Here is a 14,279-nt window from a genome sequence, read left to right as displayed (position 1 = left end):
AACGTTTCAAATAAAGAACCGATGAGATTTTGCAAATTTTATGCGTTTTTTTTTAAAAAAAAGTTATCAAGCTCTTAACAAATCACCCTTTATATAGCCCCCATATAAACCGACGCTCAGATTTGGCTTGCGAATCCTCTAAGAGAAGCAATTTTTATCCGATCCGGCTGAAATTTGTTACATGGTGATAGTATATGGTCTTTAACAAACATGCAAAAACTGATCCACATCGGTCCATAATTATATATATAGCCCCCATATAAATCGATCCCCAGATTTGGCTTGCGGAGCCTCTAAGAGAAGCAAATTCTATCCGATCCGACTGAAATTTGGTACATGGTGCTAGTTATGGTCTGTAACACACATGCAAAAATTGGTCCACATCGGTCCATAATTATATATAGCCCCCATATAAACCGATCCCAAGATTTGACCTCCGGAGCCCCTTGGAAGGGCAAAATTCACCCGATCCGTTTGAAATTTGGTACGTGGTGTAAGTACATGGTCTCTAAAAACCATGCAAAAATTTGTCCACATCGCTCCATAATTATATATAGTGGGAAAGATGTGAGGGAAAATGCAATTAGCCAGAAAAGATTGTTTTTAGTTAGTCTCTATATAAGGGAGCCACCGTGGTGCAATGGTTAGCATGCCCGCCTTGCATACACAAGGTCGTGGGTTCGATTCCTGCTACGACCGAACACCAAAAAGTTTTTCAGCGATGGATTATCCCACCTCAGTAATGCTGGTGACATTTCTGAGGGTTTCAAAGCTTCTCTAAGTGGCTGCACTGGAATGTGGAACGCCGTTCGGACTCGGCTATAAAAAGGAGGTCCCTTGTCATTGAGCTTAACATGGAATCGGGCAGCACTCAGTGATAAGAGAGAAGTTCACCACTGTGGTATCACAATGGACTGATTAGTCTAATTGAGCCTGATACATCCGGCTGCCACATAACCTAACCTAACCTAACCTAGTCTCTATAAATTTGTTTTTACATCCTGGAAAAGAGTAAACGTTTATCACTAAAAGTATACACTTTTTTTTCTAATAAACTTCCTTAAAGCCAAAAGCAAATGAGAAACGAACTTTGTTTGTCTAAAATTTCATTTGGGAGGAAAGAATTATTTTTTTACGTGTATCTCCATTTTCAGGAAACTACGTTAGCTAACGAACTGCACTATGGACATATTAAGAAAGCAATTTACTTTATATTGCACTGAAAGAAGAGTTTTCTTTTCTGAAGAACGAAATTTTAGTCAAGCAAAGTTTCGGGTTTATTTACTCTAAAGGAATATACTTTATAAGAAAGGGGAATTTCGTTTGTCTATAAATGGAGGTTAAAGCCTAAAGGAACTAAATAAAAAATGGGTCCACGGGGTCACTACATGAATACTGCATGAATTGGTTGCAATAACGTAAACGAATGATCATAAACTAGTTTGTTTATTCGTTTACGGTATTGCAACCGATGCATGCAGTGTGGATGCACTGCCTACTTTATTGTATACCAAAAAGCGCAACTAAACTCTTACTGATGAAATATTTTTTGGTGGGTTGTTACTTTGTAATACATGACGACATTTTTTCAGATTGAGACCCCATATAAAATAGCGCCATGCTGATTAACTTTCATGAACGGATGTTGTTGATCCGCGAAAGTCGTTTACCATTTATTCTATTAACATTTGGTTTTACTGAATGCGCACACAGTTTAATTTATTGGGCGAAGAAAGTTAATCCAGTGAGTGGATTCAAATTACGAATAAACAAATTTAAATATGTATTTTGACTATGGTATTAATTGGTCCATTTGTTAATAAATAAACTTTATTAACTTTAGATTGGTTTGATCAAAGTGTGTGCATTCAAAAACTCCACCTATGATTATTGCCCCCAATATTTCATTTCAATAGTCTAAAGACAATAGCACGAACAATAAGATATTTAATCCGAGTCACAATTTTGGAGATAGTTTGATGCTCTTTTGATTTTATTTATTATCAAATATGGAATATTGTCTTTATTTCTCAAAAAGACTACACCCATACTCATCTACCTTTCGATCAGAGAAGTGAAACAAGTTTTAAGCCTTTTGTTGATCAATGCACGTTCCAATTTCTAGCAGTAGGTAATGGACCAAGAAACAGGAGGAGACAAATAAATTTTGCATTAGCATTTGTATTAGCATTACTTATTGTTTGATTTTTTTTGGGACTCTGACAAAAATTTACTTAAACTATAACAAATGTTTTGTATACAAACAAAAATAGCGCCATTGATTTTATGAGATTTTGGACATAAAATCTCACAACTCTGAAAATTATGAAATGTTTTCTTGAATCTATGGCTCTAAATGGCTAAAAACAATAGAGGATGATGTTGAATCAACATAGCATCTATTTTTATTTTCAACTATAAATTAATCCGAAGTGGACACCATCGACATCAGTTTCAACGCTTACTTCCTACTGTAAACTACCAACTCATCTTAAGTGTAAACCAAAGACTCAAAATGGTTAGTTGACAATGAACAAGAAAAAAAAAAGAAAACAAACATATATAAATAAAAGTGAAATTAGCAAGGAGTGTGAATTTTCAAAAAAAAAAAAAAATTAATTAAATTCAAAAATAGTTAACACTTATTGTGAATGAATTAATTGAAATATGCCTAAAAGTATACTTACACTTTTTTAATATTCCCCCTATCTCTTTTTCACAGAAATTCTTCATTGCTTTTGCTCTTTTGGCCGTAGCCACCGCTGATGTTAGCCATCTGTCCAAGAAATATTTGCCAGCTACCCAAAACAGTGTAGAGACAAGCTATTCTGCTTCGGCTTCAGCTCCAGCACCAGCAGCAACATCCACTGCTCCAGCACCTGCTCCTGCTGCCACTTATAGTGCTCCTGCTGTTCAACAAACCTACTCTGCTCCAGCCGTTCAACAGACATATACAGCTCCCGCCGTTGTACACCAGGAATACAGTGCTCCCCTTGCTGCTCCAGTCAGTGAATACTTGCCTCCTGTTCAACAGACTTTCACTGCTCCAGCTGTTCATCAGACAATCTCTGCCCCAGCATTCCATCACAGCTATGCCGCCCCATCTGTGAATTATGCTCCTTCCGTCGGTTACTCTGCTCCTGCTGTTAGCTACACCGCTCCTTCTGTTAGCTATACAGCTCCTGCTGTGCACCAATCTTTTGCCGCTCCAGCTGTTACCTACTCTGCTCCTGCTTTCCAACAAACTTATGCCGCTCCTGCAGTCAGCTACTCAGCACCAGCCATCCAACAGACTTACTCCGCCCCCACCTTCCAGTCATCATTTGCTGCTCCAGCTGTACAAACCTCATTCTCTGCCCCCTCAGTTCAAACTTCATTCTCTGCTCCAGCTGTTGAGGCTTCATACTCCGTCCCAGCTACCCAAACCTCATATTCCGTCCCATCATTCCAACCATCCTATTCAGCCCCAGCTGTCAGTGTTTCCAATGGTAACTTGGGTACTCAGTATGCTGCCAACGGTGGTTATGTTTACAAGAAGAAGTAAATCGTTAGAAACTGTATGAATTTTTATTTTTAAGTAAATAAATTGTTGTTTAGAAAATTTAAAAAAAATCATTCCATACATCATTTAAGCTATTACCCAGCAAAAACTAGGTAACCACATCTCATTACAATTGACATTACCAGGAGTAAAGCTGTCATTACACGTTGCATTACATTGCGGCGAGTTATAATGACTAACTTGTAATGACAAAAATAAATACTTCTCGGTAATTTTCGAATTGTTATTCTCAAATTTTTAGGCAGTTGTAGTTAACGAATTAATAAAATAGAATAAATGATGGTACCATTAGGTATAATTATTCACATAATCGAGCACTTACATAAAATATCAAAAAGAATATGTAATGTAACGGTAATTCTGAAAATTGTTCCGTTAAGAAATTTTTATCACAAATATTTCATAATAATTGTGTTTAATGACATTGTCATATTATGTTTTAAATAAATGCTTTCTTATACCTCATTCACACTACACTTCCAAAATGCGCTTAAACTAAATTTCAAATGCCATTTGCCTTATAAAAAAGAGACTTAAAATCCACTTTTAGTAGATTTTGAACCTTATGTGAATTGGTAATTGGATATATTATAACGTAATTCACGAATCCAATTCCCTTAAACAACCTACATTTATTTCTATTTTAAGTGTGAAATTAATTTGCATCTTATTTAGATTATTTATTAGATTTTTTGTTTATTTATACAATATTCGTTTCTATTCAAGTAGTTCTTCTATTACAGCATCACTCGCCATATTTTGATTCATTGTAATCGGCGATAGAAATCAATATTTTCGAGATTTGGTTGCCTGAGGCAATAAGTGGCTATTTTGCAAGGTTTGGTGTATCTACGAATAAGTCATTACATATTAGCTGATTATATGCTTGCAATGCACTACTTATTTTATGGCCGAAAGTATGCCTGGGGAGAAGTACTTTCCTTCTAGGACATGCGTATGTAAATGTAATCCGAAGCGATGCCAATTAATAAGTGGTTATTAATTTTTAAATAGGCTTACCTACAAGATTACCGGGTAATGAGAGTTTTTGCTGGGTAGGATATGGCTGACTATAGAAAAGAGGCCCTTGAAATGAAGCTTGGCACAAAATTGTGCAGCACACATTAGATTTCAGTTTATATGTTAACTACAAAAATCCATTTTAACTCTCCTAACTTTGGATTTTATGGTAAGATGACCAGTTAATATTACATAGACATAGATCCCTCAAAAATCTTTTGAGGGAATACGGAGGAATTTTCTTATATAGTCGCAGTCTTCCATTTTCAGCTTACACTGATTAAAATTTGGACTTCTGCACTCCCCTACAAGCCAAAGATGTATCTTCTTTAAAATAATGGAATTTTTAAGATATAGGAATGCAAGGTACATTATAAGGAGGAATATTGCTACAAAAGTAGTTTAATCTGAAGGATAAAAGGTAGCATAAATTTAGCATCTGTTGATAATATGACACTAAAACTCTAAACAAAATTCTAGACCCAATTAGCGATACAACGCTGAGAGCTCTTCTTTTTACTGGGAAATTGGTGATCGACACTGATCTAGGAGTAAATCCTAGTAAATAGAACAACATCTCCACAGTCCATTGATGAGTGTGTAGTAAGCTATTTATAGTCTATATTAATTAGACATAAAAAATATACAGTGAAAAAAGTCCTTAGTTAAACTAACGCTAAATTTAAATTATTTTTATTTTTCGTGAATTGTAGTTAAGAAGTACACCACGACGTTAAATTTTCCTGGTTTTAACATCGTCTTGTGGAAATTTCAAAATGTGTATTATTTAGGTAGCTCATTTTTCCAATAAAACAGTTTACTTTTTTCTCCTTACGTAATTAAAAAATTATTTGATTTCACTTTCACGGTTCCAAAGATTTTGTCTTCACTTTAAAAATTTTTGTTATTGATTCCGAGCCAAAGAAGCGGGGAATACAATTAAGGAACTTTTAAGACACAATTCTCTTTTAAAGTTAGGTTTTGTGTACTTGCTTCTAGGAAGCAAATTTTAATTTTAAGATTCTGTTTGTAACACATCGAAATATCGATTCCGACTATATAGAGTATATTTATTCTTGATCAAGGAGAAATTCTAAGACGATATAACGATGTCCGTCTGTCTGTCTGGATGTCTGTTGTAATCACGCTACAGCCTTCAATAATAAAGCTATCTTGCTTAATTTTTGCACAAACTCGTTTTTTGTCTCCAAGCAGGCCAAGTTCGAAGATGGGCTATATCGGTTCATGTTTTGGTATAGCCCCCGTATAAACCGACTCTCCGATTTGGGGTCTTGGGCTTCTAGAAACGGTATTTTCTATCCGATTTGCCTTAAATTGGAAACCTAGAGGTATTTTAGGACCATAAATAAGTGTGCCGAAAATGATGCCTATCGGTCCATGTTTTGGTATAGCCCCCATATACACCGAGCTCCCGATTTTACTTCTTGAGCTTCTAACAAGTATATACAGCAGTAAGTTAGGCCGGACCGAATCTTAAATACCCACCATCATGAATCAAATATAAGGGTTTCCTTTGAATTTTCAGGGGGGTTTGATGACAGATCAAGCAGAACAGTTCAACCAGTACACTTCCCGAAGATAAATTTAAAGATTTTACCTATGAAGATTATATCAGATTCTGGATTTGTAAGAACTGTTTTTGTTTGAGTTTTAGAGGAATCATTAACATCTCTTGTGAATGTGCAAGAAAATTATAAAATAACGTCTTGATTTGAAATCTTAAATCTGTAGATTTTCACCCGAGAAGTAAAGTCTGGAAATTTTAGATTCAGTTTCAAGCAATTTTCATGATCAGTGCGCCTTCTATACCTCCAAGAAGTGGCCTTATGGAGACCTTACCAAATGGACCGATAAAAACTAAATCCGACACCCGTTTTTATGAGCCTAAAATACCAGAATATTTACAATTTCAGGCAAATCAGATAAAAACTACGGTTTCTAGAAACCCAAGGAGTTAAATCGGGAGATCGGTCTATATGGGGGCTATACCAAAACATGGACCGATACTCACCATTTTTGGCACACCTCTTTATGGTCCTAAAATACCTCTAGATTTCTAATTTCAGGCAAATTGGATAAAAAATACGATTTCTATAAGCCCAAGACCCCAAATCGGGAGGTCGGTTTATATGGGGACTATATCAAAACCTGGATATAGCCCATCTTCGAACTTGACCTGCCTGCAGATAAAAGACGAGTTTGTGCAAAATTTCAGCACGATTGCTTCATTATTGAAGACTGTAGCGTGATTACAACAGACAGACAGACAGACGGACATGGTTATATCGTCTTAGAATTTCTCCCTGATCAAGAATATATATATATACTTTATATGGTCGGAAATCGATATTTCGTTGTGTTACAAACGGAATGACAAACTTATTATACCTCCATCACCATTCTATGGTGGTGGGTATAAAAACCGTAGTTTTTATTCAATTTGATTGAAATTTGAAATCTAGAGGTTTTTGAGGACCATAAATAGGTGTTCCGAATAAATTGTGTATCGGTATAGATTTTTATATATTCCCCTTATAAAGCCGCCCTCCGATTTTGGGTCTACATTCTGTAGGTTTTTCAGAACCACAACTAGGTGTGCTGAATTTTGTATATCGGTGCATATTTTTGGCATAGCACCCATATAGACTGATTTGCTGATTTAACTCCTTGGGCTTATATAAACCGCAGTTTTTATCCGATTTGCCTGAAATTTTAACGGATTTATTTTTATCGCTCCATTTGTTAAGGCCCAATATAGACCGATTTCACTTCTTGAGGACATAGCACTGATCATGAAAGTTGCTTGAAACTGAAAGTAAAATTTCCAAATCTATAGATTTTAGATTTCAAATCAAGGCGTTATTTAAGCATTTCTATATATTCTATACATTTTCAAGTAAACCGCTATATATTATCCAGTAACACGTTACGACGAAGAGCTTTCAAAGGTAACTGTTGTATTTGATTCATGGTGTTGGGTATTGAAGATTCGGACTGGCCGAACTTACTGCTGTATATATATAGTGATGTAATTACCAATTAGGGGGTGGACCTTAGACTAAGTTTAGCGAATAGAAACTATGTGAGTATGAGTAAGACTGTTACATATTAATGCTCTTAATGCCATATTTTTTCTTTTAGATATATTCAGTGTTGCCAGATAGGACAAAATTATTCAAAGTATAAATGTTTTAACTCAACTTGATTAAAAAATCGTTTTAAAAAATACAAAACTCAACAAAATTTAAATTCAGTATATACATTCAGTAATGCTGGTGACATTTCTGAGAGTTTCAAAGCTTCTCTAAGTGGTTTCACTGCAATGTGAAACGCCGTTCGGACTCGGCTATAAATAGGAGGTCCCTTGTCATTGAGCTTAACATAGAATCGGGCAGCACTCATTGTGATACCACTGTGGTATCACAATGGCCTGAATAGTCTAAGTGAGCCTGATACATCGGGCTACCGCTATACCTAACCTTGGCAAACCAGTCAACTACAACAATGGCTGTGAGGTTCGCAATTACAATTTGTCGGAACCCCTTTTTCGATAAGTCATTTCCTAAAGCTTACATAGATTTATATTCTGATGGTTCAGATTTGGCTTCTACTAAAGACAAACAACTGGACCATAATACCAATGTAGTGTTTTTTATACTGAGATATTAGCAATGTCGGTGGTTAATTGGCTACTGATGTAATCTTCCAAGAAATTTTGGTAGTGTTGCCAGGGAAACAAAGATAAGCACAAATGTTCCCTACAATATTTCTCGTTAAATTTAAATGTAAATTACTAGAAGAGAAGTTTTAATATCATAATAATATTGAAATGCAATATATATTACGTAAAATTAAATGTATACTTTGAATTCAGTCATTTAAAAAATGCATGAATCTCAAAATTGATAAAGCTCCTCAGGGGAAATAAGTATTTTAGATACGGTACCTCGGATTTGAAACCAACAAAGTCTCTATTGATGGTGTGTTGCATGTACTGCGACATTATGTTTGGCAAAGGACATGGTTTAGGTTATCCTTATGAGATTCGGAACCAAATTTGTTTTATAAACATTCTGATGGTTCCTTCAGATCAGATGACGAATTTACATGAATCCGAAGACGTCTTTCTAGAAAATAGATAAATTGAGCACAAAGCAACTTGCAAATTAGCAATATTTTAGACCATTCTTCACTGGGAAGTATTTTTATACCCTCCACATAGCATGGGCGATATATTAACTTTGTCATTCCGTTTGTAACACATCGAAATATTGCTCTTAGACCCCATAAAGCATATATATTCTGGGTCGTGGTGAAATTCTGAGTCGATCTAAGCATGTCCGTCCGTCCATCCGTCTGTTGAAATCACGCTAACTTCCGAACGAAACAAGCAATCCACTTGAAACTTGGCACAAGTTGTTATTATTGATGTAGGTCGGATGGTGTTGCAAATGGGCCATATCGGACAACTTTTACGTATAGCCTCCATATAAACGGACCCCCCAAATTTGGCTTGCAGACCCTCTAAGAGAAGCAAATTTCATCCGATCCGGCTGAAATTTGGTACATGGTGTTTGTATATGGTCTCTAACAACCACGCAGAGATTGGTCCACATCGGTCCATAATTATATACAGCCCCTATATAAACCGATCCCCCGATTTGACTTACGGAGCCTCTAAAAGAAGCAAAATTCATCCGATCCGGCTGAAATTTGGTACATGGTGTTAGTATATGGTCTCTAACAACCATGCCAAAATTGGTCCATATCGGTCCATAATTATATATAGCCCCCATATAAACCGATCCCCCGATTTGACTTGCGGAGCCTCTAAAAGAAACAAATTTCATCCGAACCGGCTGAAATTTGGTACGTGGTGTTAGTATATGGTCTCTAATAACCATGCAAAAAGTGGTCCGCATCGGTCCATAATTATATATAGCCCCATATAAACCGATCCCCAGATTTCACCTCCGGAGCCACTTGGAAGAGCAAAATTCACCCGATCCGGTTGAAATTTGGTACGTGGTGTTAGTATATGGTCTCTTGGTCCATAGCGGTCTTAATTATATATAACCCCCATTTAAACCGATCCCCAGATTTGACCTGCGGAGCTCTTGGAGGAGCAAAATTCATCCGATCCGGTTGAAATTAGGTATGTGGTGAAATTTGGTACATTGTTATTACAATAGAAAATTTTGTGAAAATGCTATTACTACACAAAATTTTGTCAAGATTTTATTTCTATAGAAAATTTTGTCAAAATTTTATTTCTATAGAAAATTTGTCAAAATTTTATTGCTATAGAAAATTTTGTCAAAATTGTATTTCTATAGAAAATGTTGTCAAGCTGATATATACGTATTTAAGCGGCCTTTTTTTTGTTTAATATATACCCCGTATGGACTAACTTACAATTGAAAAGACGGTATTAAGAAGTTTTAAGATACCTTGCCATCGGCAAGTGTTACCGCAACCTAAGTAATTCCATTGTGGATGACAGTTTTTAGTACCAGTTTCTATGCAATCCATGGTGAAAGGTACATAAGATTCGGCCTGGCCGAACTTACGCCGGTATATACTTGTTAATTTTGTCTTCTTTCTCAGTTGGTATTTGTAATAACCAAACATTATAAAAGATGAGACATTGACAACTTCGAAATTAAGCACTGACGACTGAAAACGCTAGCACAAAGTGGCATGACCATTTTTCCTTTCCCAGCCAGAGCCGCCAAAACGAGACAATGGTTGAAAATTGTCTTAAGGGAAAAAAATCCCTACATTTTGGTATGTTTTGAAAAGTCTGCCCCTACAGACGCAAAATACTAGATAAAAAACCTACATGTAGGGAATTTTCCTTACTTTTGGCAACACTGCTTTGTGAGAAATTCGTATTTACAGTGTGGTTAGTTGTTCTTATTTTGAATTTGCGGCGTACTAAGCAGAAAATTATGAAATCATGGACACTTTCTCATAAAAAAAAAAAATTGTCTACAATCAATTAATTTTTATGATCTGCAATATAACATAGTTAAATTAGGTTTGAATAACATTCACCACTTGGGTATACATAAGAGTATATTTTGAAATGCACAGTAAATCGAAATGAAACAGATACTACACTTATAGAAAAAGCTTCGTAATATTAACTCAATTTGTCGTTTAAATTGAGCTAATGAAACAATTTCATAAAAATAATGAATTTTTTCGTTACTGTAATGAATTCATACTATTAATGAACAATTTCATTGTCGCATTGAAAGTTTTTCATTATGCCAATGCAAAAATTTCGTTGGTTCAATTTTAATTAAATTTTCTTTGTGTGTATTAATTTAAGCTTTATATAAACGATTTTGTTTTTAGTTCGATTAAAGTTTGGTATTTTCGTGGTTTATGTCTTGAATGTGTTTAGCTTTGGTGAAATAACATCAACGAAACACCCTGTGAGTTAAAAGCTTTCCAATTCCACATGGTCGATTGTGTAGAAATATATCAAAAATATACATGTTCATAAATACCATTTGATACAGATGATTAGCTCCTAAATGGCTTTAGACAAAAATTGAGGAATAATAAAGCCGCTAAAATTGTTCTGGATGAAGCCTCCTGCGGTGCATACTGCAGTAGAGAAATGAATCAACTAGCACTAAATGATAAATTCTACACTAAAAAAAAATATTTACGTGATATAAAAGATTAAGCAACCTAAATTTAAGGATGCGCAATTTACAAAATATTACGGACAAATTTCTTTAAAATAATGATAGATTAGAATCTTTACTTCAAAAAATGTGTTCATTAATTTTAGGATACAAATTTTGTAAATTTGCGTCCCTCCTCTAAGGTCACATGTCTTTGAACCAGGGCTGCGGAGTCGGAGTCTGTAGATTTTGCTGTAGTCGGAGTCGTTGAAATTTTACTCGACTCCGACTCCGGCGAAACAAAATTTGAAAAACACTTCATATCTTTGTAATTAAGGAAATATTTCGACTGAATTTTTTGCAAGCATGTCGAGTTCGAAGATGGATCATACCGGAAAATTTTATGATATAGCACCTACATATAAACCCAACGTTCGAATTGTTTTAAGAAATTTTTCCAGTCTAAAATTTTCATAACATTTGTCACAAATTTTGAATTTAGAGTTATTTGAGATCCATAAATAAATGCGGAAATTTCCCGTCGGACCAGATTTTGAGATAGCCCTACATAATTACTTGAGAAATCGCCATAGACTCCCGATGTCCTTGGAACCTGTAACAACCTCTGCCAACGTGCCATCTGGGCCGGTCTTTTGGGAGAAAGTTTGTTTCATCAAAGCCACTCGAAATTATTTATATCAAATTAATGGCCTCTAATGTCCATAACTGATAGACCATTTATAAATCGATGTTTCACCATTTTACTTCTATAGAAACAATATTCGTAACTGTCCAGCTATTCCTGTCATCTGTTGTTTTTTGTGGATTTTTATTATACCCTCCACCATAAGATGGGGGTATATTAACTTTGTCATTCCGTTTGTAACACATCGAAATATTGCTCTAATACCCCATAAAGTATATATATTCTGGGTCGTGGTGAAATTCTGAGTTGATCTGAACATGTCCGTCCGTCCGTCCGTCCGTCCGTCTGTTGAAATCACGCTAACTTCCGAACGAAACAAGCTATCGATTTGAAACTTGGCACAAGTAGTTGTTATTGATGTAGGTCGGATTGTATTGCAAATGAGCCATATCGGTCCACTTTTACGTATAGCCCCCATATAAACGGACCCCCAAATTTGGCTTGCAGACCCTCTAAGAGGAGCAAATTTCATCTGATCCGGTTGACATTTGGTGCATGGTGTTAGTATATAGTCTCTAACAACCATGCAAAAATTGGTCCACATCGGTCCATAATTATATATAGCCCCCATATAAACCGATCCCGAGATTTGGTTTTGGAGCCTCTTGGAGGAGTAAATTTCCTCCGAGTCAGTTGAAATTTGGTACATTGTGCTAGTATATGGCCGTTAACAACCATGCCTAACTAGGTCCATATCGGTCTATAGTTATATATAGCCCTCAGATAAATCGATCTCCAATCACACAAAAATTGGTCCATATCAAGTTCATAATTGTATATAGCCCCCATATAAGCGAGCCCGATATTTCAATTCTGGCTCCCTATGTACCGTGCAAAAGTCCATATCGATTGGTAATTATTTGTAGACTTACATACCTTTTTGTCTAATATATACCACGTGTGGACTAACACACAATCTAGAAAACGATGTTAAGAAGTTACCACAACCCAAGTAATTCGATTGTGTATAACAGTATTTCGTAGAAGTTTCTACGCAATCCATGGTGGAGGGTACATAAGATTCGGCCTGGCCGAACTTACGGCCGTTTATACTTGTTTTTTATATAGATTTATTTTTTATAAAATACCTATATAGACCAATACCAGGGTTTTACTGCTTAAACTTCTGGAAGCCTAATTATTTTTTGAAATTTTGTGTTTTTATAAATAAATATTCTGGAGATGGTTATTATCTACCCATATTTTGATGTGGTCTCTGTATAGTCTTGTGTCGTATTTATAATGTAGAGTTTTTACATCCCTAAAATGCTGAGGTTTGTCGTCGAGTCGTCTCAAAATTTAAAATTAGAGTTCTTTCGGACAAATAGAATACTAATATCGGTCTTTTTTGAAACCTTAAAAATACAATTGGAATACGGTTAAAATGAGATTTAGGAACACCACCTGGAGTCGACTCCGGAGTCGGAGTCGAGGCTTATAAGAAATGCTGGAGTCGGAGCCGGAGTCGAGCAAAATTAACTCGACTCCACAGCCCTGCTTTGAGCTAAGGCAAATTTTCCTTAAGGTCAAGAAACACCTTTTTGATTTAAAGAAATTGTCCTTAAATTAGCTGAAATATTGGATCTTTGGATTTAAGATAACAACGCTTCAAATATAGGCTAAGACTTATTTTGATGATTAGCATCTTTGGCTTAAAGTTTTTTTTTTTGGAACTTGGAATACGGATTTTTAAACAGGTATTTGTACGTGAATAGCTTTATTAATATACCGCGAAAAGAGAAACAAAATTCGATAAATGAGATCTGTATCCTAACTTTAATTTTATTGATCCCAGATTTAAGACCAGATAGGTCGCTACAAAATATCTTTATATTAAAGACCCGGATCCAATACCAAAATCTTTATGGGAAGGTCAAAATCTTTGGATTCAAGTAAAGTTCCTCAAACGGCCGATAGAGTCTTTACACGCAGAACGAAAGTGGCACGAAGCGCCGTTTTGATATGCTCTATATTTTGGTGATGTAGTGCCAACCTTAAACTCAAGGAAAAGTTTACTTGAATTCAAAGATTTTGACTTCCCTTAAGGACTTTGGTATTTATTCCGAACCAAAGATGCGGCTTCTTTAAAATTAAGTCGTTTTTTGAAGAATAAGATAGCTTTAAATGTGGGCTCGTCTATGAATTTAAAATTAGGATACAGATCTCATAAATCCAATTTTAGTTCTCTTTTTGCTTAATATCCACAAAGGTATTAATTTGGGAGCCACCGTGGTGCAATGGTTAGCATACCCGCCTTGCAGACATAACATAGACACCAAAAAGTTTTTCAGCGGTGGATTATCCTCTCTCAGTAATGCTAGGGACATTT

General features: G+C 35.5%; 1 protein-coding gene across 1 annotated transcript; it reads left to right on the top strand.

Annotated features, from left to right (window-relative positions):
- The first annotated feature begins 2,464 nt into the window (after positions 1-2,464).
- Positions 2,465-4,027, top strand: LOC142228993 (uncharacterized). Its single transcript, XM_075299522.1, has 2 exons — positions 2,465-2,518; positions 2,723-4,027. The coding sequence occupies exons 1-2, from the start codon at positions 2,516-2,518 to the stop codon at positions 3,542-3,544; spliced, it is 825 nt and encodes a 274-aa protein (XP_075155637.1). The 5' UTR covers positions 2,465-2,515; the 3' UTR covers positions 3,545-4,027.
- The last annotated feature ends 10,252 nt before the right edge of the window (positions 4,028-14,279 follow it).

The sequence above is a fragment of the Haematobia irritans genome, chromosome 3 (genome assembly GCF_050003625.1).
Source record: "Haematobia irritans isolate KBUSLIRL chromosome 3, ASM5000362v1, whole genome shotgun sequence".
In the NCBI taxonomy this organism is placed as follows: Eukaryota; Metazoa; Arthropoda; class Insecta; order Diptera; family Muscidae; genus Haematobia; species Haematobia irritans.
Note: the sequence above shows the minus strand (reverse complement) of the source record. Positions and strands in the feature narration are given on the sequence as shown.